The sequence below is a fragment of the Ambystoma mexicanum genome, chromosome 3p (genome assembly GCF_040938575.1).
Source record: "Ambystoma mexicanum isolate Mex_15411 chromosome 3p, UKY_AmexF1_1, whole genome shotgun sequence".
Classification (NCBI taxonomy): Eukaryota; Metazoa; Chordata; class Amphibia; order Caudata; family Ambystomatidae; genus Ambystoma; species Ambystoma mexicanum.
Window position 1 is genome coordinate 1,039,007,558 of NC_090925.1, and position 27,401 is coordinate 1,039,034,958.

A 27,401-nucleotide genomic window follows, 5' to 3' on the forward strand; every position below is an offset into this window, starting at 1 on the left:
AAGGAGGAAGATGGGGAATGGTCAACAGGGGGCATATCAGATAAGTACTGGGACGAGGAGGAGGTGCGGAACCACACAGAGGGCTCCTGGTAGCTGGACTGAGCATTCTAGTTATCTAGTTATCCATCGCAAGATATGATAAGAAGCAACAAACTTACAATGTTGCTCAGCCTTCCCAGGAGGAACCGAGGACCAGGAAGCTGCTTGGCGCAGGAAGTTCAAGTGGCTGCAGTCCGGGATGCCGAATAGGAGCAGACGGCATCCCCAGCGGGTCCGACGCTGATGGACCCTTGGCGAAGCAGTAACCAAGCAATCTGTAACAGGCATGTGTACTGCAGAAGGCCAGAAGCAGCAGAGCCACCACAGTGCGCGAGAAGCTGCCAGGAAACCATCTGTGCGTGCACCGCGCCCGCTTCGTGCACGGAAAAGACCTGACACCTCAAAACGATCCATGCTCGGGAATGCAGGTTCTTGTCTTCGGTTACGGTTCTCCCCTCGTTACAGAGAGCGCTGTTCCTTGCACGGTGTGTATTGCCATGGAAACTTTGGAAGCCATGGCATGCGCGTCATTACGAACCCTGAGCTAGAGAGAAGTGGGGAGAGCCATAAGGTGAAGTGGGTACCCACTAGGCGCAAAGATCAGGCCCCCTAACCTTAATGGCACATATCTAGAAGAGAACACAAGTCATCTTCCTCGTGGCAGTACTTAGCAGGAGAGCAAACCAAGTACATATACGGGTCTGGGTCCCACACTCAAAGCAGAAGGAAGCTACAAGCAATCTTCTTTGCGGCAGTACTTGGCAGGTTATTGCACCAATTGAGCCACAGGGGAGGAACCTGGGTCGAGGACTTATCAATATATGAACTCTATTGTTGAGAATCCTGAAAGAGAGACAGAAGCCAGGCAAAGGGAGTCATTCCCCCGGATATTGTTGAAATGTGAAGTCAAGATACCATGAGAAGGGAGTCATTGTAGTAGTAACCAGGATCAGGGGAAGGGAGTCATTCCTCCTGGCTTTGCTGAACTGCTAAATTAATAAACCAGGAAAAGTGAGTCATTCTCCTGGTAGCCACAATTATAAAGACTTGCTGAGACAGAGTGCAACGACATAGGCAGTGTGGTAGCCAAGAAGAAGTGTTCGAAGTTTACCTTTTTTGTGCTTGAGAACAGTTTGTGATCTGGGCAAGGGAGCAATTTCCCAAAGAACAACCAAATCTGAAAGTGAACTTTTATCATCAGTTCAGAAGAAGGGAGTCATTCTTCTGGACCAAGAACTTTTACTTTATCTTTAGTTTGGGTTAAAGTGTAAGGGAGAGAAGTAGAGGTTTGACACAGGATGGTGGACAATTTATTTATATAGACGTTCTGAGGACACCCTTAGTATTTTAGTTGAGGCAGGGAAACTCCTCTTAGAGATAGGGAAAATTACGTTTTCTCTTTATTTTCTGAAACAAATAAAAGTTAATAGCAATCATCATGCCACCTGTGTGTCAGTCTCCTCCTTCTGCACCCTTACAAAAGGCTAAAAAGAGATGTTAATAAAGAATGCGGTTAAGCTGGAACAAAGCAGTGAATTCCCCACACTACTCCCCAAGACAGAGCGAGACACATGCAACTAAGCAAACTAGGCAGCATGGACTGACTAGAAGGATATACACAAACATTATGAGAAACATGTAAAATTTCAGACGTAGGGAGGCAAAAATCTTGACAAGATGCAGCCACATGCACCACGATGGTCGACTGCTCGCACTTGAAAAGCATGAACTGGAAATGTGTGCCTTGTACCGCTTGATCTGAACTGCTGTCATACTAGGAGTCTGCCATCAGATTGCCCTCTGCAGACCTATTTAGCAGAAGCAGAGCAAAAGACTGTGGTAATTATTACCTTCGAGAAGCCTCTTGCAATCGAGCGGGTTGCCGGGCACTTAGGTAGTTCATGCAGACATTTGCGACTTGATGCATATCACTCTCTCCTGAAAATATAAGAAGCAACAGTCAGCTAGGAGTTGGACAATACTGCAGCACACGCGCAGACCAGATTATGATGATACCTCTGTGCTCTATGTCCATTGATAAAACCTTTAAAGACACTTTAGCGCTAGTGATCAATTGCAACTCACACAAGTGTTTTAAAGGGACAAATTACTTACCTGTATTTTCAGATCGTTATGAACTATCCCAAAGAGTCCTCAAATATGAATCCCACCTCAGACAGAGTATGGACCTGAAAGTTTCCCCGAGCAGCCATCAGCTAGCACAGCATGACTCTGCAGCAGACTACATCAGTTTTCATTGGCTCCGAAAAGTCTGGTCACAGGCACATATACTTGGAGCTGCCAGCTACCATTTTGCTTAGCCCCCCCCCCCCTTTTTCCTCCTAGGACAACCGCAAAGAATGGTAGAACGAGCACAAAAAATGGAAATTAAAAAAATGCGTATTTACTTATGAACACACATTTTTTGAGGGGGTAGGAGGGAGGGCAATCATGAATCTGTAGGGGAAATTATCTTATGCATCAGAAAGAACATTACGGAAGGAAAATATTTTTTTCTTCTACCGGATGAATTTCTATCAAAAACCCCTCATCCGTGAAAGACTCCCAAAGCCACGTCAAATAAAAACTGGTGGCAGAAAAAGTTCAACTAAGCACCAATATAACAGGAAACCTTGAAGCAGTGACCTTTCGATACTCGCAACCCCTTTAACAAGAGTGCTGAGGTTAAAGTGCTTTGTAAAGGTGTGCAAAGAACCCAAGTTGCAACCTGCCATATGCACAGCAGGGAAACCCCCTCGCTGAAGGGCACATGTCTGCCTGCCCTCTGAGGAGCTCCCTGTGGGCCAGCTTGAAACATGCTTTTATTCAGAGCACTTTCCAGAGCAAAATGTTCTGCTTAGAAATCCTCTTGCCTTTCCTCGGACCAGCGAAACAAACTAAAAGCTAATCGTTCATGCAAATTACATTAGTCATAGAAACCTAAATCTCTAGCGGTTTCAGACTTGGAAACTGCTCCTCAACCTTAGATGGGCAAGGAGCTGAAAAGAAGTCCGGTAGATGCATTTTTTTGCAGCAAGGAAGATTCAGACAACGCTTACAGCAGACACAAAGGATTAAGATGCAATGAAACGCTTTCTTTAGAAAATAGCAAGGCGGGCAGATTGCTAATGAGAGAACAAAATCCAGGACTATGCCAGGGAGCTGTGACGATACATAGGATCTCGTCACTTCTCCCCATAGGGGAGCCCTTCCCTGTGAGGCTTAGGAAGTGAACCCGCTTTGCATCAATCCCCCCAGGAGTGGGGGTAAGCGGGCTGTCATAGGGAGAGACTCACTTCTTGAACACAAGGATTTCTGTTCCAGGAACTCCCTATAACTCATACTGAAGAGGTAGCTAGAACAACAAAGAATCCAAACATTCCCTCCAAACCATTCACTATTTGCTACTCTAATGTTATCAGTAATCAACCTTCACCAACCACTCATACTGTGAAGAAGGGGAGACCCATGAAGAGTAATCAGTGGTTGGCAGCTAACCACACTGAGATGAAGATATGGCGAAGCATGACGAATGCACCATGGAAAGAGACAAATGACTGTGGGCCTACACTGGGGAGCGTCCACTACTTCCTCATAAAAAACAGGGAAAGACCAATGGAAAGATCGCGTCTCTGGAGTTCAAGAGATTCAGATCAGAGCTGTGGAAGCAATCGGCGAATGCAAAGCTGCCTATCGTGGAGCAGGTGGCCCAGACCGAGGGAAGAGAGAAGCATTCGGTAAGCACAGGGCTGAACTGAACATCTGAGGACGGCATGGACGCGTGACCCAGACAGGGTGAACAACTCAGAGACCGTACCAGGAACGGCTCTGCAGAACTGCGTAAGGAAGAAGAGGAACTCAGATATACGTAAAAATGCACGAAGGAAGAAGATGGCAAAAGCGTCTCTTCCACATGGTATCTTTTTAGGCATGGCACAAGTGTCTCTTTTATATCACAACCTCTCAAGGATAACTTCCTGGTAAACTCCCCTGCCAGGAATCCTTCAGTAGATTCTTTAGATCCCCTGGTATACATTCCTGCCAGGAATATCTCCCCCACAAAGGCTCACTGCCTGATAAACGTGTTTACCGGCACTTCTTTTAATGTTCGCTTACTCTTTCAGTGTGACAAAGTTGTACTCCTGCACCGTCTATACTTTATTGGCTTTAAATACTACTTGTTCCAATTTTCCCCATAGTGGCATTTCATATATGAAGACTTGTACACATTCTGACTTTCAACTTCTTCATTAAACTTCATCTACTTGTAATAACCTTTGCACAAACATCCCCGTCTTGACATTTCATGCATGAGGATGTGTGCAAATTCAGTCTGCTTTACTGAAGAGGTATTGAAAATGATTTTTCAATTGTTTATGGGCCTGTCAGTACACCTCGAAGTTCCCACCATCATTGGGTCAACTCACTGGTATTCTCTGACCCGTGCCACACTGCTGCAGTGAAGTCCTTGCTCGGGAATAGCATCTCACGCTTTACAGACCTTGTTCCAGCTTTCACTTGCTAGTGAAGCTGCTGTTTTCTGGCACAAACGTTCTCTGCACAGCGTAGCTGCTGCTGGTTCTGATGTGGCTCTTCCCTGGTGCCTGTCACGCTTCCCTGCGTTTTGCGCCACACCGTCAAGGAAGGCTGACAAGCGGGAGCTTGAAAGCCTTTGCCTGCTGCGCAGTTTGTTACCGTGCGTCTGCCTTCATTAGCGGTTCTGCTTTCTGCTTCGTCTCTGCTGCTTTCTGATGCCGACTCAAAAATGCAAACCATTTTTAAATGCCCCACGCAGAAGATCTCCATCATAACAACTAGCCCACGTGTTTGACTTTAGGTTTCTTTCAATCCCTACTAACTCCTTCCTTTTCCTCGTTTCAGTATTTGAGGCATTGTGGGAGTTGTATTCCACATGAACTTTAGATCTTTTAAAGTAGTATTGTTTTGGATAGAAAACATCATAGACAGGAGATGTTAAATGAGTATTATGTGTACACGAAGTATAGATGGTGTTCTGCTCGGATTATTTGGGGTTTTACCACGAGAGGGATTCTTGAAGTGGCAGAAGGCCATCACAAATTTAGGCATGATAGGGTCTTCTTCATTTGGAAAGGAAGAATATTGCCATCACACACCCCCGCGCCCTTAAAGCCATCTCCTCCCATGTGATCCTCCCTCATAATAAAACCACCAGGATCAGGTAGCGCCAGCCGTCCCCTGGCCACATTGGAGGATATTTTAGGCTTGGGATCAGTGATGATTCCACAGGATTAATCACACTAGCTTTCTCTATTCTAAAGACTTCCCTACCTGACGCAACTAAACTAGGGTGCTCGTCATCTGGTCGAATGTCCAAAATCAGTCTGTCCTCCATCCAAAATCGATTCCTTACTGACCCACCACTTGTATTTGTATATTTGTATTTATTTATTTATATTGCGCCGCCTGCCCAGGGGCATCAGGGCGCATGTTTGTGAAGATTACAGAAGGCACTTACAATTTGCATAATAAATAAGCATACAAGAACGGTACATCTATACAAAGAAAGAAAAACGGGATTTTACAGGTTGTCACAGTATATACAAAGAGGATCGAGGGCGCAGATCATACGATGTATGTTTACCAGGGGGTGGCCAAATCTTCATCTTGCTCATAAAGCCATTGTTTGGTTCTCTGTTTGAAGGAATGAAGGGAGGGGACATTCATGAGACCATTAGGTAAAGAGTTTCAGAGCTTTGCTGCCAGGACCGGGAAGCTCGCGCCTCTGGCCGTCTGAAGCTTAAAGCTAGGAATAATGAGCGTGTGTGCATGTGCAGATCTTAGAGGTCTGTGGGCTGTGTGTTGTGTAAAGCGCTCTGACAAGTAGGCTGGTGCTGCATTGTTCTGTGCTTTGTAGCTTAGAATAAGGGTCTTGGCGGCAATACGCTGTGAGATAGAGAGCCATCGTAAGTTACGTCTAGTGGATGAGATGTGGGCGCGCCTAGGTATGTTAAGAGCAGCCCTAATGGCGTTATTCTGGGTAACTTGAAGTTTGTCGATGTTTCTTTGACTCGTTCCAAGGTAGGGGGCATTGCAGTAGTCAATTTTAGATAAAATGAGGGTTCTGACAAGGATCAGACAGTTGTTCATAGTTAGGAAGGGACGACAAGCAGTGATTAGTTTGCATGTGTAAGCAGATGCTGAAACTACTGAATTGGTTTGTCTGGTGAGCGAGAGGGTGGAATCTAAATAGAATCAAAATAGAATTGTACTTATTAACAAAAGACCAGGATAATTACTCCTTTCTCCTCGGTTTTGCTTTACGAGCAAGTACTTCTCAATATATGTTTTTTAAATAGATTCTTGCTATGTCCTGTACCAGTTCATTCAGTTCTTGCAAAGCATCTTTCCACCTTTCTTTAGATCCGGTTGAACCTTTAAGTTTCTCTCTCTGAATGTTTCTTGATTACTACTTGGTATCCTTTGGAATATCCTTGTCTTCACACACTGTGATCTGTGTAATGTACCCAGTGACCACTTTCCCTTCCTTTGTAGGGTTTACCTTCACTTGGATAAATTCGCTCAGTTTGTGAATACATTTCACTCTTCTTATTGTTTCTACAATCACTGAGACTTGTATATTGCTCCCATGTGCGACTCCCACTCTTCTTATTATATCCACATACACTAGGAAGTGTCAACTGAGTCCCTTTCCGACTCTCGCTCTTCTTAATGTCCTTGCATACACTGGGACGAGTATGCTGAGGCCCTTTGTAAGTCTCAATCTTCTAATTGTATGTGCCTGGTCCCCCGGGTCTCTCGCTCTCCCAGTTGACAACTGTGTAAGAGGGTTTCATCACTGGTTCGGCACTCACCTTTAGCGTTCCTCTGTAATGCATTAGAATGACTCCAGCTCTCGCTTCGTTTTGTTTCCTTGTTCTGACACGCTTCGGTGTCTTTCTCCCCATGTGGTCTCTGCGTGGAAAGGGGTTGCTGTTTCTTTACCTTTCCAATCAGCAGCAGGTAAGCACTCTCTCTCAATCTCCACTTGTGGCTCGGGCGCCTCTCGGCTAAGGCTTCATCTCTCTGTCCTTGGTTCTGCACTCTCTCTTCGGGGTTAGTGCCTAGATTGGCAAGCATCCTCCGACCTGCCCCTCGCCCAGTGCAGTTTGTGTAGGGCTAGCTTCCTTCTGGTCGCTAGTGTTGAGAACGGTGTTCTCTTCCAGTCACTGGCTTCTTCTCAGCTGGTTTGAAACACCTGGTCTCTCTCTGGATCCTCCTTTTAGTACGCTGCTCTGGGGCTTCCCCAGTTTCCAGTTATAGTTCCTCCTTTGTGTCAGAGTCAAAATCATCGCAACCTCCTTTGGGTTTCTTCGTCCGAGTGTCCGGCATTTCTGTATTGTATTCTTCCTTAATCAAACGTTTTTACTTGTTTCAGTGTCAGACGAACATTTATTTTCTGTAGCGGCGGTACAATTTATTTTATTGTACATTTGTAAGGCGCTTATACATCAAGTAAATTGTGTTTCAAAGCGCCTACAGGGCAATAGGGAGGGAACATGGGAATGAAAATCAAATATAGCAATGGAAGATAGAGGTGAACCTACTACGTCTTGTGCGCATTCAGTATGTGCAAGTGCAGAGAGAGAAAAGGAATGAGGGAGTGGGGGGAGTTTGGCTGTCTAAGGCTGCTCTACGCTGCTCCTCGGGATTTATGTACTTCTGATCTTCTGTGCGCGAGAAGCCCCGCCCACAAGCCAGCCAAGCAATTTGATAAAAGGATGGGCCGTCTGCAGCTGCACGTGCGCATTCTCGGCGTGCCTCCTGAGTGCTGCTCATGAGAATTTATATACTTCTGATCCTCTGGCGCGAGGGTACTCGAGAATCCCAATTGATCACTGGATACTTGGACTATTGAATATATAATTGTCCTAAAACTGTTATTTCACCCTTTATATAGATATATCTGCAAATAATTGCTATAAAAAGAAGCCCCTCCCACAAGCCAGCCGAGCACTTCAATGAAAGCCCGGGTGGAGGGCTTCCCGAGTGCTGTTTGATGGCTTGCAGCGCAGGGGTGCAGAATGTGGGGTTGGTATAACTCACTTAACTTCCTTTTGGAGCTGATTACACATTCTTTTTAGTTGCTTTAACTTAGGTTCTAATATATCAGCAATACAATATCGAGCCTATTACTTTTGTATAAGTTGATATTTTGACGGAAGGATGAGGAAAAGAGATCACAATGGCTCCCCTTGTCTTCACAAACAGACGTGATAGTATGTTGCGTGCCATGGCTTTGCCTCCTCCTCCTCCTAAGGGTGATAACAGCACCTTGGAGTTGGTAGGACAGGAAGGGGAAACCCTCAGCGCAGCGGCATGTACTGATGATTTTTAGTAGAACAATATATTTGTAGATTCATACCCACAGTCCATAGAGGACCTTGGGACCCTACCTCAAGTAATCTACAACCAAACACGCTCGATCTTCCCCAGAACACAAGCCTGTCCCCTTTTCTCACTATATTGCCATTCAAGCTTTACAGAATGATGTGTCAAACAATTTAAAAGTCCATGCCAAAGACTTACAGGAAATGGCTGTTCATTTTGTCTCTTTGATCGGTTTGATTAAGGGCTCAGCGGGCGAACATCCATTTCGGGTAACTGACCCCGTAATAGGAACTCCCAAAATCCTTGTCGTGGTGCATAATGATTCTTTCCAGCCCAGTGAGCGTTCTCATCTAGTAATGGCACAGACTTTGGCTGCACATGTTGTTAACTCATCTAAATGCATTCCAGTCCATGATAGAAACACAATTAACTATGTAAGCAACACTTGTACCCTTACTAGTGTGGAGAATCAGCCCAATAAAATCTCCAAGAAAGGCAAATAATCCAAGAGGAATACAAGTAATTACAACATTGCTCTGAAGAGCTCAAACCTGTCCTCTCGTATATACCTTTGCTCATTGGCCCAAACTGATCTCCAGGACTGCTGTTAACTTGAAGACGAAACAGAAGGAGGTTGAATGTTTGGTGGCTTCTGCCCCTAAGGAAAATACTGCTGCTCTAACAGGCCTGGCTCAACAGAAAAACCTGAGGGAGCAGGGGGTTCAGGCTGCCATGGACCAGATTGTAATTCGAGATGATTCTGAACTCAGACTGATCGATGTCTAGAAACATAAAGGAAGGTCTATGGGCAAACAGCCTGAAGTGGCTGTACTCGATATAATTGAAAACTCGAAACACGTTCTTATGATGAATAATAAAGTAATTCAACAAGTAATTATTGAGGACTCAACGGGTCATTGCAGACTTTGTCCCCCCTGCTTCGGATGTGGGGAATCTTTCTAATGGCTCTAAAGGGTGCTCTAGGATATTAGTAGTTATAGACAAAGAATCCAATTCAGTTGTGAAGGAAGGTACCAAAATCTCTGGTGTTCATGAAATGTCTGCACCTGAAAGGCCCCCAACTGTGCAGCTCACTGAACTGGACATTAGGGAAATCGTGAAAAATATCTTATCTCAAGATCCTTCAAAAAACCTTTTCTTTGGACAATGAGGCCCATCGGAATCTCTGGGCGGGTATTAATGGGGAGAAAAGTCCTCAGAGGGGGTTACCTTAGGTAATCCTAACGGCACCATGGTTTCTGACCAGGCAATGGAGAAGGTAAGTCGGTTGCAAAACCACACTTATTTGCTTTCTAATCCTGACACCAGTCCTCATAATTTGAGGTCTAATTCATCTTTCGATTCCGTTTATTATCTTCCCAAATAGGTACCAATGAGTGCTATCAGATATGAACTGGGCTTACAATCACTTCAGAGCTTAGTGGTATGGCGAAGATTGTCCCTTTTGGGAAATTCTATATAAATCTTGATGGAAACTCATACTCTTTGTTGAGTGAATATGTGCATGATGGAAATATGAAAGAAGGCTATATTTATGAATTTCATTAAGATTGTATGCAGACATTGGGAGTTTTCGATCTATCCTTTGAAACTCTGCTAACAAATCCAAATTGAGCAACAAAAAAAAACTCATTCAACGTAATGATTGGACAACTACTATTGATGACTTGATGAATTTTTCATCTTTATAGGCAAATTAACTCTCCACAGAAAGAACTTGCAACCGCTGAACCTTACTTGTGTTGTTTTCCCAACAAGAATTCACGAAACAATTGTATACGTTTGAGAATGAATGTATTACTTTCAAATGAAATGTTGTGTATTACAGATGGTTCTCCAGAATGTAAGTCAACTTGTCGATTCTGTAAATGTACTTTGGAAAAAGAAACACTATCCAATTTGTTATAATATTGCTCACTTTTGAGACTTCAATGTATTGATTATTTTAGTACATTTTTAAGTCGCCCTGAATGAGTTCATTTGGAACTTTTATGGTGGACCATGTTGCATGGAAAATCTGTTCCTTTGAAGTTAGCTGTACTTTGATGTTTAACAAATGTTTGTAAACCTTTTTAAAGGATTTTATGATGTTTTATCTGAAGGTTTCACAATGTTTTAAACTGTCTTAACCCGTTTTTTGATGAATTACTGAAATTGTTATATATGCTAAGCAAGTTCTTGTTGAATTGAAGTTTGTAAAGGTTTGTTTAAACCAACACATGAATAAATAAAATAAGTAGTGTGCTCACCTCCCTATCCTCATAAGGAAAGGCTCTCTCCTAGGGAGAAGTGACAATCCCTCGATTCGTCATAATGTCCACCAAAGATAATCCAAACTCTGTCCATGGGGTAGCATAGCAGAACAGTCCGGCTTTACTCCGGGAAGTGGAGCATGCCGGCAGGTACAGTTAGGCCCAATAGAATACACAAATACACAAAGAATAGCACTACAAAGTGTCACAGATGGTCTCAAGAATTCCACAACTCGTTTCCTAATTTTGAGCTTCTTCAAAACATTTTCACATTGTGGTTAAGGTTGGACTGCAGGAGGGCCAGACAAATGGGAGTCCCCAGTTTAGTTCTAAACCACCCGTGGGTTGCCCCTCCCACCCTAGCCCAGACTTTGTTACTTCCCAGATGCTGCTTCAGTAATAACGCCTACTGACTAATGCTAAACTGGACTAACATTGAGGGACCCAAAGGCGGCAGCCTTTTCTCTTATCACTACTTCCGGAAATTAATAAGAGTACCCTAGGCAGATGTAACGCAAGGCAATAAGAGTTATGATGTGCCTAGTCACACTGTTTTTCTCCCCTCTCCCTACTCTTTCGGCCTCTCTTACCTACTCTTCCTCATTCTCCCACACAAGTCGCCTAATCTCTTCTCTCTCTGGTGTTCCAATTTCTTCCAATTCTCTTCCTTCCACTTTTCTGCTTCTCCCTCTGCCTTCCTGTTTTATTTTCTCCCTTCCTCCCTCCTAATTCTGTCCTCATTTTGTCCTCTCTTTTGGTATTCCCCTCCACTTCTATTCTCTCCCCCTCAACTCCTTCTCCTGCTTCTCCCTCCAGTTTTCCTTACCATTCTCCCTACACTCTCCCCCATCTATCTCTCAGGTGTTCTTCACTCACCTCCTTATTCCATCCTTCTCTCCTACAACTGCTCTCACCTAGTTTCCAACCTCTGTCCTCTACAAACATCTTCAGTCTCTTCCACCCTCACTTCCACACTCTCTGAACTACTCTCACATTCTACTCACCACTCTACTCTCACCTCCCCTCTCTTCACTGTCAATCATTTCAACACAGTACCAACTACCACTCCACTCTCTTGTACTTGGTACTGATCTCTCACATACACAGTCTCTAACCAGCACATTATTCTAAACCCTCCTCCTCCTGACATCATCCAAACACCCATCAACCCTTTCTGGCTGAGCCAGTTTTTTTATGCCCAGGCCTTCCTGGTTGACCAGTTCCTCTCCCCTTCCCATTGGTCTCAGTTTACACCAAACTTCTCAGGCCAATCTGAGGTTTCTAATGTCCCTGGGAGTGGGTCACTGTGTCCCAATTCTTCAAAAGCCCCACTAAGGCTTACCCCTCCACCCCCCCACACGAGAGTCCATGCTGCTGCCTCTGGAAGTCTGCGTTCTTGGATGTTTCATGGAAGTGATGAGGGATGCCAGAGTCGTGTTCAGTGTTGGCGTTTCTGCTCAAGGCACTCCCGGCTACGATGGAAATGCATCCAGAAGGTAGTAGTCCTGCAAGAGAGAGAAAAAAATACTTCTGCGAGACATGGGGTGCAAGGCACAGTGTAACAGCAAGTGGCATAGAGATCACAGGTACGCTTCACACAATAAGGGGGTTAAGGGACTGGGGCCCTCACAGCTCCATCACCCTGCCTCTGGGGTAGGACTGACTGTGGCATATACCCTGGTAGGCCGCCTACCACAAGGTGGGAGCGGTCCCTGTCCCTCTTGGTAGGGTCAAGTCCCTGACATTGGCACAACAGATGGGTTATTCAGAGTGCAAAATGTGCATGTGCCTCTTGCCATTGGCTATTGATATTTGACAAGTACGAAATGGTGTGCTGTGTGTTGGCATCATGAAGTAAGACACAAACAGATTCACTTTTCTGATGTCTGGATGGAGTAAGGCCTAACCTGCCCTATGCTAATGTGGGATTTCCCTACCTAAAGAAAGTAAGGATAGTCTGTGTCAAAGTTCAACTCAAAAGTCCATCTGTGTCCAAAACCTGTACTTGCCCTCACAACTAAAGATATACAATGTGTAGGGATGTCAGCAGTCAAAGAAACAGTTTTCAGAAATAAAGTTCCAAACTTAGATCTCCTGGCTTGCGCTTCAGCATCCCCCAAGTTCAAAACAGTTCTACAAAAAGACCTCAGGGTTCCCTTGCCCAAGTTCAGCACAGTTCACAAAATGTTGGGGTTCGTCCCCCAAGAAGACGGCTCTCCTGACTTCAAATTCACAGTTCTTTCAACTTGATTAGTTTTCAATATCACTTTCATTTCCACTTTACAACCTTTCAGGCTTTTCAACAATTCATGTATCTTCCTTTTCTCTTTAATCAATCAATTTAACACTTTTCAGGAAAAACAGCTTCAGCCTCTTGACTTTCCTTGGTTCATTCCAAGTAGAGGTTACTCAGTCTAGGTGCAGATGTCGGACCACACAGTCCACCAATCACATGTCACACAACTGTTAACCTTTTGCAAGTTATGATATTTATTGATTCTTATAGCACTTCCTTTCCAACAAAGGCTTCCTTTCTGCAACTCTGTCAGTAGTCCGTAAAAACTTCTGTTTCTCCTTCGCAGTCTCTTGACTCTGCCAACAAGTGACTTTCACATAACTTACTTTGTGGTGTTCGCTCCTTGTCACTACCTTACTATCCAATAGTGCTTATCATTTGCTTTTCACTTGCTTCACAGGCTCTCATTACTAGCTTTCACTTGGCTTGTACTTTCACATTGCCCATTAATGCTTTATACTTGTTTTCACTTAGTTTGTTAATGCAAATCACTTACTTTTCACTCGTGCAATATATTCATATCTTTTCCTTAGTTCGGTATTCAATAAATCATTAAGTAGTTTGCAGCTTGTTCGATATTCAATATATTCCAATCGGTCGCAAGACCCATTCATTACACGTTTTCACCCGATCAGCATTTGCTTTTGCCCTCGTCAAGCCCCTGCAGCGCCCGACATGAGTGTTCCCTATCTATTACTCACCAGTGTACGGCTGCTCCTCCAGATGTTTTCACTTTTCTCTCTGGATTTTGCCCGCTTTCCCCTCTCTCTCTCTCTAATCAGGTCTGGCGAGCAGCCCTCACCCCTTCCGAACCTTCTTGCTGCTGTCTACAGCTTCTTGGAGACTCCTGTGTCCCCGAGCTCCAACTGGGGATACGCAGCTCAGGATTCAACATCCTTTTCAGCAGCCCCTCTCCAGCCTGCTCCACATTGGATTGCTGCATCTTTCTCCTCCTTGCATGGGTCTCTCGCTTCACCTATAGCATCTGTAGCCTCTCAATTGGCTGCAGGTGTAAGTCCTTTGCCTGACTAGTTACCATTTGTCAATGGGACATGCTAACCCTTATCGTGATATTCCACAGTCCTCTTCCTCTTCCCAGTACCAAAGTGGTGAAGTGTGCATCACTCCTAGTTGTATCTTCCTCGTTCCAGTCTTAAAGGGATATGAATGTGGGACAGTTGGTGTGTGTGTGACAGTGGGGAAGACTGGCAATAACTTAGATTGGTTGGGGGGGGGGTAGTATGTGTTGTGACCATTTCTTGGTTTAGCCAGAGGGGGTGGATGTGGGTCTAGCCTGCCCACATAAGGAAGGGTTTTCATTATTGTTCTTTTCCATGTCCCTCTATAATGATGATTTTACCCAAGGGTTATTTTGATAGGAAGAAAGGGAGGGGGGTTGACAGTACCCTATTAAGGCTTATGTGACTGAAGGTGCATCATGAAATGGAAACAGGGGATACCTTCTCTCACCTAAGGACATACTCTTTCCATTCCCCCAACTTTCTTCCTCGCATATCCACCCCCAGGGTTGGGATCCAAAAGTGATACCCTTTCCCTGGCCACCTGATTTTGGGACAAGGAAGTGAGGAAGCCTTTAGGTTCCTCACAGCTGTTTGTGTGTATATAATTCAGGTGGCGAGTGACCTTTTATGGCTGGTTAATAGTTGCAACTTGAATTTCTTCCTCCTGGGTTATGTTATTCAGTAACAGAAAAGAGCCAGCTAGCATGGAATGGTCCCACAATGGGAGAAACATGTAGTTGATCCTGGAAACCCCAGATGGAATAGAGGCAGAGTAGCAGCTAACCACCTCTCATCCAGGCAAGGTCGACTGCACACCTCAAGGTGCAAAATGTTATGTTATGTTATTTGGCATTTATATAGCGCTCTATATATCATTTGTATGACCTCAAAGCGCTGGTAGGTTGAATGCCCTTGGAGAGCGTAGTCCAGGTCAGTTGAGAGAGTAGGGTGTTGTAGGTGTGCTTGGGCGCAGCAGTTATGTGTGCAGCTGATGTAGTTGACTGATGGTAGCTGCATCCTAGCATTAGGTGTGGTGGTATTGATGTCGTTTGAATGTGTGCAGGCTGGCGGGTGGACACCAAGACTGGGTTCTGGCTGCGTTAGGCCTGTAGGACACTTATGTGTGCAGCTAGACTGGTTTGGCATGGGATCTAGCGGAGTTTTATTAGAATGATGAGGTGTTCATGGGGTAATGTTTGTATGTGAGCAGCTAGGCCGAATTGATCGAAGGGTGTAGCTGCACTCTAATTGTGTGATGGTGTAGGGTAGAGAGTAAGCATAGTGACAAGGGATGAGAGTGTTTGCGTGGAGTTATGATCTAAGGAGATTGATATTCTGCATTTCAGGCATGCAGTTGCTTAATAGTGAATTAATATGCGTATTGTGATGACAATGTTCGGGATCTCATTGAGCATTAGTCATCGGGTTGCTGGGGTTCAATCGCTTCAGAAGGTCGTGGTTGGAATTACGGAAAGAGACACCTTTTTACAGCTCTTCGGAACTCCTATAGTCTTGGGTGTGTTGAATATGAGGGGGAAGCGAGTTCCACAGAGTTGGCGCCAAGGTTGAGAAGGCGGATCCTCCTATCCAGACAGAGTTAGAGGATGGAATCACTAGAAGGAGGGCAATGCTTGATCCTAGAGTGCAGGATGGGAGGTATGGCTTTAGCTTTTCTTGTAGGTTTATTGGGCCGGTCTTATGTACTGCTCAGTGATTGATGCATAGGGTCTTGAAGCTGGCCCTTCGTCCGACTGGGGACCAGTGGAGGGTTCTGAGAGCTAGTGAGATTTTGGCTCTTTGACCCAGGGCAGGGAGTAGTTTTGCAGCAGCGTTTTGGGCTCTTTGTAGTTTGTTGAGTTGGTATGCCGGGCCCCTAGGTATAGGGAGTTGGCATAGTCCAGCCTCAACATCACAATAGACATAACTGTGACAAGTCTGTTCGGGTAGGCGAGGTAGGGAAAAATGCGTCTGAGAAGTTTGAGGTGGTAGTGACAGCATTTTGACACGTTGTTGATCTGATGGGAGAGGGTTAGGCCTGAGTCCATAGTGCAGCACAGGTTTTTCACTGTATCAGAGGGGGCAAGGGGTGGGCCGAGGGATGGTGGCCATGGGAGTAGATGTGGTAGAAGGGCAGTATTGCCGCACACTATGATTTCAGTTTTAGCAGGGTTCAAAAGAAAAGGAGGTGGTTTTTATTGTCATTCATCGATCAATATTGTGGAGACAGGCTTCAAGGTCGGGTCGGGACAGGGGGTGGGGGGGTGTTAACTGACTTGGGAATTCGTAGGATGATTTCCTGGTAGAGTGGTCATATAGAGGTTGAACAGGAGAGCAGACAGGCATGCGCCTTGGGGTACTCCAGTGTTCACTGTGCGAGCAGTTGAGACATAAGGGGAGAGGAGGGTTTTTTGTTTCCTGTTGCTGAGGAAGGAGGCGATCCATTTGAGAGCAGTGCCATGGATTCCTAGGAAGTGAAGGCGGTCAAGGAGGATTGAGTGGTTAACCGTGTCAAAGGCTGCAGAGAGATCACGGAGAATCAATGCTGCGCAGCCTTCAGAGTCTGCAATGACATTGAGATCATCCCAGATCGATATCAGCGTGCTTTCAGTCCCATGTCGCGGCCTGATGCCTGATTGTGCGGGGTCGAGGAGGCAGTTGGAATCTACAAAAGGAGTTGAGCTCGGAGTATGCAGTCCGGTCAACGAGTTTTCCAAGAAAACTGGTGTTGGAGATTGGTCTTTAATTCTTGGGGTTAAGTGGGTCAAGGGATCCCTTTTTTCGAATTTATTCGAAGTGGCTTGACATGCGCTATTTTGAAGGCATCAAGGAAGATGCCAGAGGAGAGGGATTCTTTTAGAATGGCTCTTGCATGTTCTCCTGTGCAGGTAGACGAGTAGATTTCTTTCAGGACAGAGGCTGGGGCAGTGGTCGAGGGGCGACCCAGAGGGTTTGCAGGCTGTTAGTAGATTGAGGAACTTGTCTCTGGAGATGGGTTTGAAGGAGTCGAAGGTAGGGAAATCGGGCATTGGGGCAATGGGATCATGAGTGGTCAGTGATGGGGGTGGCGGAGGAGGGACAGATTGGTGTTAAGGGATGTCGTCCTGTCGAGAGCAGTGTTGTGGAAGTGTAGGGAGACGGAGTCGCAGAGTGATTGTGTGGGGCTGTATTAGGTAGAGGAGCAAGTGGGTTTAACGAATTCTGATATGATCATGTGGAGTTCTTTGCTGCGGTTTCCACAGTTGAGAATTTGTTCATTGTAATAGGCTTTTTTGGCTTTCCGGATTTCAGCTTTGTAGTTGCGGTGGTGCAGGGCGATCATGGATCTGCTAATATGGATTTTTGATGCTTGCCATTTGCGTTCAAGTGAGTTATTTTGTTTTATGGAATTCCTCAGGAGGGGCGTGAACCATTTGGGGGACGGTCCATTGCGTGAGGAAGCGGGTGAGAGGAGTTAGTGAGTCATTAAGCCAGGAGTCGCAGAGGGGCGAAGAAATAGGGCTTTGGCTAGGTCGGGAAGGATCTTGACTTTGTTCCAGCATTTGAGAATTGGGGTGGGGGACCGAGGGAGCGGTCGGAGGAGGGGCAGGGGTATGAATAGACGAAGGGATGGCATAGTGGTCGGTCCAGATGAGTGGTTTGGGACAAGTAAACCAGGTCATGGGGAGCAGAAAATTGCATCAAGGGTGTGCCCACTTGAGTGGGTTGGACCAGTCATGTGTTGGAAGAGGTTGAGTGCATCAAGACTGTCAACCAGCGGATGAGTCATGAGGTTAGTGGGGATATCGAACCAGATATTAAAGTCCGGGCATAGATTGTTTGATATACTATATGCAAGATAGCAAAAAATTAATAGAAATAATTGTAAGACAATTTTTATGATATGTCAATAGAACAGATTCCCAGGGGTTCCCAAAAACCAATAGTCATATCAATCCTATTATCAAACATATGACCCGAATGAATTAGCAATTTTTTCAAGAAAACAAAAAATCACAGGTTAGTTTCCACACAATAACGATTAAAACAAATCGAGTGTAAATCCATTATGAAATAAATGAAACATACCATCATGGCGCCCAGTTGGGGTGACCGGGCATAAGAGAATACCGTGGAGGGAGGAGGAAGGGAAGGGAAACAGTGTGATAAAACAGGAAAAGAAAAAAATATAATAGACATAAGCTCAAGTTAGGTTAATTTTCATTTGCTAGTTAGACTTAATTTACATCCGCCTTAGGATAGGGCTTACCTATCGTCGGAGTACAAATAGCTCACTGATGTCATGTTGTCAGAAAGAGTCCCATCAGACTCACAAGCGCTGCAAGCACTTAATCCATATAAAAGTAAACAATGGAAAAATATATTATTTTCCTGCGTAATGCAGAGTTTAAGTCATAAATCTAACATGTCAGGGTTCGGGTTTCCGCTATTCCTACTGTTCATTGTGGAAAAAATGATTTGTTTTTCCCTATACCATGCAACCTATTGGTGTTCCATTTTCGTCGTTTAGCCTACGTTTATAATATAAGGATAATCGTTATCGAAAAGCGGTTGGCAATAAATGTCAAAAAGTATTCCTTGATACATACATGTCTCGTATTGCACATGTATTTGTGTGTGCGTTCGTAAAATGATTGTCGTCACAAAACATAACGGCAACTGGAAGCCTGCCTGTTTTCTGCGGACCTTCTTTCAATTGGGAGGCTAACAGAGTGGGCTTGCGCCGGCCCTCAGGGCTTACCTCAAAAATCTGGTTTATGCTTCATGCGTCGGGTTCTGCTACGAGCCCTCTCGGGCAGCCATGAAGTGTTTATGTAATGTTGCCTAGGCAACTGGAATGTCCTTCTTCTATTTCCGTCACAATACGGCTGTCGGCCATATTTTGGGAATGATGACTCTTCAGGAGTCTATACTACGTTAAGTCACAGACTATCCTTTCAAGTCTAAACGTATAAATTACCCAAAAAGTATTCCTTGTCATTTTGAATTCAAAAGGAGAAAAACAATCCACGGTCGCAAGGGTGAAAAGTTCTTTTTTGAAAATACTAATATAGTCCCACTGACAATGCTACGTGTAATTGGGGAGCCATGTTCCCAGAGCTACATGGGAAATGTAGTTTTTCCCATGGGGGAGTCCAATGTATCTCATTGCGATTCATATAGCGAGCTTTAAATAGGTTCTCTGAATCCACTATGCGTTTCATACGTTACATAATTTCCCTTCGGGGATGATTGTACATGTTTATTTGAATCAATTTACGCATGCTAGTGAGTTTTTCATTTCTAAAACCGCTGCTCACGGCTTCATGGGAGATGTAGTTCTTTGTATGTATCTGTAAACACAATGGTGTCCCGTCAGGGCACTTATGTTGTTGTCTAGGTAAATAAAAGATGATGGGTTATCAGGTGTTTGGGGCACTTATACTCTCCTGATTCCATAATGTGCAGTAGTACCCCATTAATGGAAAATATTCCACATACAATAAATTAGTCATTCCCTAATGTTACTCATTATCATGATAGTAATGTCATGGCTTGTATATATAGATTCGTGCATCTGAAGACCTTTGGGGCACTCGTGATTACAACTGTACATTGCAGATGATACAAATCAGTCTAGACATTTCGTTTTACCGTTTTCAAACAGTTTCTACAGAAAGTTGGACATTTCATTGTCCATGTTCAGGCCATTTTCTATACATCTAAAGTAGTTTATAAGCTTAGCTTCTTCCTGTCGTAATCGCAGCTCTTGATTTCCACCTCTGCATCCAAGGGTCACTTTTTTGAGTCCAATGAATTTAATATTTTGTTTGTGTTCCATCTGGTGATGCCTCTGTCAATGTTTGGCTAATGGCAGATTCCTGTCTTGGCTTCCGATAGCTGCTAAGTGTTCACGAATCCTTGTGCGAAGCTCTCGGATCGTACTTCCCATGTACATTTTCCCACAAGTACATATGATAGCATATATTACGTACTTAGTAAAACAATTAATCTGGTCTCTTATTTGCATTTGGATTCCATCCTTATTTTTGAAAAAGTCTGTCATAGTAACCGCATGTTTACACATGGAGCACGTTCCACATTTCCTGAAACCTGGTCGACATTCTTGAAGCCAGGTACCTGCTGTTTCTTGTGTGTCGTCGGGTAATAATGAAGGGGTAAGGCTCCTTTTCAAAGTTCTTGCCCTTCTGTAAACTAAAGATGGATAGTTCTGGATAAATGGTCCTATGCGAGGATCTAGTTTGAGCAATTCCCAATGTCTTTTAAGGGTTTTCTTGATCACATGGTTGTTAGCGCAGTAGGTTGTAATGAAATGAACCTTGTTATCTTGGATTGGTCTGTCTCGCTGGCTAAGTGTTTGTAACCTTGGTGTCTGCTGCGCTTTCTTGTAAGCGGTTTGAATGCTAGCTCTGGAGTAGCCTCTTGCTTCAAATCTTGTAGACAGAGTTTCACATTCTCTCTTAAAGCTGCTTTGATCATAACAGTTCCTTCTTGCTCGGATATATTCTCCCTTTGGGATGTTTCCGAATTACCGGTTCATTCAATTCGGAACATCCCAAAGGGAGAATATATCGGAGCAAGAAGGAACTGTTATGATCAAAGCAGCTTTAAGAAAGAATGTGAAACTCTGTCTACAAGATTTGAAGCAAGAGGTTACTCCAGAGCTAGCATTCAAACTGCTTACAAGAAAGCGCAGCAGACACCAAGGTTACAAACACTTAGCCAGTAAGACAGAACAATCCAAGATAACAAGGTTCATTTCATTATAACCTACTGCGCTAACAACCATGTGATCAAGAAAACCCTTAAAAGACATTGGGAATTGCTCAAACTAGATCCTCACATAGGACCATTTATCCAGAACTATCCATCTTTAGTTTAGAGAAGGGCAAGAACTTTGAAAAGGAGCCTTAGTCCTTCATTATTACCCGACGACACAAAATAAACAGCAGGTACCTGGCTTCAAGAATGTCGACCAGGTTTCAGGAAATGTGGAACGTGCTCCATGTGTAAACATGCAGTTACTATGACAGACTTTTTCAAAAATAAGCATGGAATCCAGATGAAAATAAGAGATCAGATTAATTGTCGTACTAAGTACATAATATATGCTATCATATGTACTTGTGGGAAAATGTACATTGGAAGTACGATCCGAGAGCTTCGCACCAGAATTCGTGAACACTTAGCAGCTATCGGAAGCCAAGACAGGAATCTGCCATTAGCTGAACATTGGCAGAGGCATCACCAGATGGAACACAAACAAAATATTAAATTCATTGGACTCAAAAAAGTGACCCTTGGACGCAGAGGTGGAAATCAAGAGCTGCGATTACGACAGGAAGAAGCTAAGCTTATAAACTACTTTAGATATATAGAAAATGGCCTGAACATGGACAATGAAATGTCCAACTTTCTGTAGAAACTGTTTGAAAACGGTAAAACGAAATGTCTAGACTGATTTGTATCAACTGCAATGTATAGTTGTAATCACGAGTGCCCCAAAGGTCTTCAGCTGCACGAATCTATATATAGAAGACATGACATTACTGTCATGATAATGAGTAACATTAGGGAATGACTAATTTATTGTATGTGGAATATTTTCCATTAATGGGGTACTACTGCACATTATGCAATCAGGAGAGTATAAGTGCCCCAAACACCTGATAACCCATCATCTTGTATTTACCTAGACAACAACATAAGTGCCCTGACGGGACACCATTGTGTTTACAGATACATACAAGGAACTACATCTCCCATGAAGCCGTGAGCAGCGGTTTTAGAAATGACGAACTCACTAGCATGCGTAAATTGATTCAAATCAACATGTAAACATGTACAATCATCCCCGATGGGAAATTATGTAACGTATGAAACGCATAGTGGATTCAGAGAACCTATTTAAAGCTTGCTATATGAATCGCAATGGGATATATTGGACTCCCCATGGCAAAAACTACATTTCCCATGTAGCTCTGGGAACATGGCTCCCCAATTACACGTAGCATTGTCAGTGGGACTATATTAGTATTTTCAAAAAATAACTTTTCACCCTTGCGACTGTGGGTTGTTTTTCTCCTTTTGAATTCAAAATGACAAGGAATACTTTTTGTGTAACTTATACGTTTAGACTTGAAAGGATAGCCTGTGACTTAACGTAGTATAGACTCCTGAAGAGTCATCATTCCCAAAATATGGCCGACAGCCGTATCGTGACGGAAATAGAAGAAGGACATTCCAGTTGCCTAGGCAACATTACATAAACACTTCATGGCTGCCCGAGAGGGCTCGTAGCAGAACCCGATGCTTGAAGCATAAACCAGATTTTTGAGGTAAGCCCTGAGGGCTGGCGCAAGCACACCCTCTTAGCCTCCCAATTGAAAGAAGGTCCGCAGAAAACAGGCAGGCTTACAATTGCCGTTATGTTTTGCAACGACAATCATTTTACGAACGCACACACAAATACATGTGCAATACGAGACATGTATGTATCAAGGAATACTTTTTTGACGTTTATTGCCAACCGCTTTTCGATAACGATTATCCTTATATTATAAACGTGGGCTAAACGACGAAAATGGAACAGCAATAGGTTGCATGGTAGAGGGAAAAACTAATCATTTTTTCCACAATGAACAGTAGGAATAGTGGAAACCCGAACCCTGACATGTTTTCTTTTATATGGATTAAGTGCTTGCAGCGCTTGTGAGTCTGATGGGACTCTTTCTGACAACACGACATCAGTGAGCTATTTGTACTCTGACGATAGGTAAGCCCTATCCTAAGGCGGATGTAAATTAAGTCAAACTAGCAAATGAAAATTAACCTAACTTGAGCTTATGTCTATTATATCTTTTTTCTTTTCCTGTTTTATCACAATGTTTCCCTTCCCTTCCTCCTCCCTCCACGGTATTCTCTTATGCCCGGTCACCCCAACTGGGCGTCATGATGGTATGTTTAATTTATTTCATAATGGATTTACACTCGATTTGTTTTAATTGATATAATAAGTGGATACAAACCTATGATTCTGTTTACACTCGATTTGTTTTAATCGTTATTGTGTGGAAACTAACCTGTGATTTTTTGTTTTCTTGAAAAAATTGCCAATTCATTCGGGTCATATGTTTGATAATAGGATTGATATGACTATTGGTTTTTGGGAACCCCTGGGAATCTGTTCTATTGACATATCATAAAAATTGTCTTACAATTATTTCTATTAATGTTTTGCTATCTTGTATATAGTATATCAAACAATCTATGCCCAGATTTGAAAAAGACACACGTAGGGTGCCGAAACACATGTCATCCTTTTGGGCGATCAATAAATAAATATATGATGAACTAAGAGAAATTGGTGTTGGTTGATACTGAACTCCCTGTGGCGCAGTAATAGATGAGTGCAGAAAACACTTTTTTCACTTACTACAAACAGAGTAGGGGAACTCTGTCTTCGTTCTCTGCACGCATCAGTGCGACACTGTAATACTATTATGTTGCATCAAGTCGCAGAGGTCTAAGAGTGACTATACAAAAAAGTTCCCCGAGTCATATTGTTTCAGATATTAAAGTCGCCTAGGAGTATAAGAGACGGGCGATTTATTTGAATGGTAGCTATTGAATCACAGAGGTTGTTGGCAAAATGTCTGTCATATCCAGGGGGTCTGTAGATGAGGAGGAAGCTTTGGGAGAAGGTCAGTGGTAGAGATAGTTTTACTAGAAGGGATTCACAGGAGGCAGTGCATGTCTGGGTTTCGACGAGTGAGACGGAGAAACGACGATTGAAGAGGACTGCCACTCCGCCACCTCTGGAGGGTGTATTATGGGCGATGAGCGAGTAGCCAGGGGGTAGGCTTCTTGTGCTACAGGGGCAAAGTCGGAGTACCAGGTTAGGGAGATAAAAATGAGGTTAGGCTCATCAGATGATAGGAGTTCAAAAATGCTGTGTCTGTTTCTTGCTACCGAGCGGGCGTTCGAGAGTATGCAAGTGACTTTGTGAGGGGATGAGGGATTTGTGGTCCTCATCAGAGTGGGAGCTTGAGGGACATGGCTGCCTGGTGGGGTCGTGGGTGTGGTAGGAACATTCAGAGGTGTTGGGACAGGTTGAGCTGGGGTACGGGAGGGGTTGGGTGCCTGTGGTGTCTGCTGAGAGGGTTATGTCGATTGAGGGCGGGAAGAGTAGGTGGGAAGGAGTGTGAGAGATGAGGGGTGGGTCAAGGGGGGTTGGAGGATGGTGAATGGGTCGGAAGGTGTGAGGGGGCTTAGGTGGTCAGATTTTGGAATGAGTCTGGGGGTGAAGGGGTTTTAGATATATAGGGTGAAAAGTCAAGAGAAAGGGGGTGGAAACTGGGGGAGGGGAGAGGCAAGTCCAGGGGGATAGGGGAGGGAGAGGCTGGGCTGAGGCAGAAGTGGCGAGGAGTAGAAGGTCGAGGGAGAAGACCAGTCACATTTTCTGGGTTTTGGTGCCATAGGGGTGTGAGAGAGGGTGGGGGGGGTCAGCGTGGGAGGGAGATGAGGCTACTGTTCTAGCAAGGGTGAGACGCGATACATTCAGAGAGGGAAAGGGATATCAACGGGGTGGTCTGTCAGCAGTGGTCGAGTAGGGGTTATGGGGGTTTGAGGGGGTGGTATGGGAGGTTGGGAAGAGAGGGAGAGGAGGCATGGGTTGGTCAGTGGGGTGGTGTGTTCCCCAGTGGGCTGAGGGGGAGGGAGTGGGCGGCATGAGAGGTTGGTAGAGAGGGAGAGGAGTTCCACAGAGGGCACAAGGTTGGAGTGGAAGTGGAGGTGGGTTTGAGCTCTTTGGAGCGCCAGATGGCTCCCCTGGCTTGGGATTTCGATAGCGGGCGTGGTGTATGAGGGTGTTCTCAATAGATGTCAGAGGGAGAGAAGGAGTCGATGTGTTACTGTGGGATGGGGAGAGGGGGTTAAGCGCCTAGGGGGGGCAGTTGTTTGGCGCACCAAAGTGCTCCTCTGATCTTAGAGTTGGACGAGGGATGATGGTAGGAGAGTGGGCTGGTGGCGTCTGGGAGTATTGATGTACGGGGGAGTGGACATGGTTTGCGATCAGGTGTGGAAAGGAGGGGCACGGTGGATCGTGAAGTTGGGGGCTAGAGCACAGGCTATGCGCCGCGATAGAGGAGGTATGGGGGTGGGTACGGTGCAGGGAGGCTAGGGATCTGGACAGGTTGAGAGGGGATATATCAAGCGTTGGGATCTCCATGCTGGGGGAGATCAGTGTAGTAGCTAGTATCAATACGGAACAAGTTACTTACCTGTAACTGTTGTTCTCCAGCATGGGTATGACATGGATACACATACTCATGAATATTCCCCGTCGTCAGGCTGGGAATCCTTGTAAAAGAAGAAAATCAGTTTCACTTACACTTCTGAACTGTCTTTCTCCTAACAACCAATCACTGGTCTCTGGGTCATACTGCCCCCAGCCAATGACTTCCCTCGACCCAAGCCCTTCCTCTGGCAGTCATCTTCAGATTTGGTAGCACGTAAAGTGGCAGTAGGACCAAGAGAAGAGCCGCAGAGGGGTAGGCGGGAGGGTTCGCATGTGAATCGATGCCAGACCTATGCTGGAGAACAACAGTGACAGGTAAGTAACTTGTTCCTTCTCCAGCATGGGGTCTGGCATGGATTCACATGCTCATGAATAAAGAATGCATAGCAGTACACACATGCACAACCACGGGATGTGGCAAGGCTCAACATTAAGCATCTCAACATTAAGCATCTCTTACCTCCTCACCAGGCTCACCTTCAAGCGAACAGGTTGTGGTATCCAGTCAATGCATTGAATACAAAGCATTGAATGCCAAAAGCATCCTCCAAACCCCTATAACATTTATTTTTTTTAAAATACATTTGATGCTTTTTTTCGTGCTTTTTCTTAGATGCTAAGGCATTCGATGCTTTGACATTCAATGCCATCACTATAAATCAAGGTTGCGCAGCACTGCTTGGCCGACTCTGGACTCCTCCCTGAAATCCCTGTCGATACAGTAGAACTTCGTGAAGGTGTGCGTCGACCTCCATATAGCAGCCCTGCAGGGGCACACCAGACAGGAAAGCCGTAGTTGCAGCGGTCGCTCTGGTCGAATGGGCTCTCGGACGGCGTTTGCCAACCGGTGACAATGGATGATGCAGCCAGGGAGCCAAAAAACAACTACCAAACTTGTTGGGGCTGCTTATCTTAAAAAGATGCTACTATACCTGTGCCGTGTCTACCACTTCCGTTTGTATCTAACACGGGATCTAGGTCATCACTCCTGGATCTGTTGTCAACCGGTTTCAGCGGTATCTCATTACTTCCCGCTTTCATCAGGACATATACTCATTTTAGCGTTACTGATCTCAATTATTAATAACAGAAAAGCAGACCAGAAAAACAACAATAACAAGAATGGTGACTATTCTTGTCCTGTGTGGCCACATTTATAGGTTGTGGATCCTTTTCCCCAATTTTCTGTAGGCCGTGGAATTCTGGTCACGTGCCCTAAACGGGAAGAGAAAGAGAAAAGGGGGTGGGGAGTTTGTTTGTTTTCTTCTAGTGTATGTGAATTAATACCACATATGGTTGCGTATCAGGGAGGATTTCTCACCTGTCTTCTCCTTTGTATAGATGATCTAATGTGTGCTTTTCCCAAACGTGTAATTCGGGTATCTGTAAAACATTAATATATTTGTTTTGTATTTATTTTTTATACAGGAATATCCTTTTGTCTCACCACTGTTTACATGGTGTGTACCTGTATCTTCCAGGGTCTGTAAATTCCTATTCTCCAGTTCTTTTCATCTCCCCGCCCGTGTGCGTGGTTATGGATAAGCCAAGCTACTGTCTTCTCGCCATGCTTCCCACTGACTAGAAACAAGGGAGAAACACATTGTTTCTATGATGTGTATGCCTGTATTCTGCATATAATTGTAGCGCCAGTTCTATATTTATCCACTATTCTTATAGCCTCTCCTGTCTTTCCTCCTCTTTACTAGCGTGCGGAGGAGGATAAAAGGAAGGTAAAGTGATATTCTGTGACAGATAGAAATCTGAAACTATTTTAGGTAGGAAAAAAGGGTTGACCTTTAAAATTACTTTATCCTTGAGGAAAATCGTGTGAGGAGGCTTACAAGAGAGCGCCTGCAACTCACACACCCTGCAGGCTGAAGTTAAAGCCACTAGTAAAACAGTTTTTTAAAGTTAGGAGCCTTAAAGGACAATAATGTAAAGGCTCAAAAGGGGCACGCATAAGAAACTTTAAAACTAAATTTAAATCCCAAATGGGAACTTGGAAAAGTGTAGGAGGGAACACATTTGTTAACCCTTTAAGAAATTGGATAACTTTTAAAATATGAAATTTCTTCTGAGGAGCGCTTGAAGATGGATAGCGC

General features: G+C 44.5%; 1 protein-coding gene across 1 annotated transcript in view; it reads right to left on the reverse strand.

Annotated features, from left to right (window-relative positions):
- TTI1 (TELO2 interacting protein 1) overlaps nt 1-27,401 on the reverse strand; it is a 444,572-nt gene that overhangs the window by 108,723 nt on the left and 308,448 nt on the right. Inside the window, exon 8 of the mRNA XM_069652389.1 lies at nt 1,890-1,977. Within this exon, the coding sequence (XP_069508490.1) occupies nt 1,890-1,977 (88 nt within the window). The remainder of the gene's footprint in view (nt 1-1,889; nt 1,978-27,401) is intronic.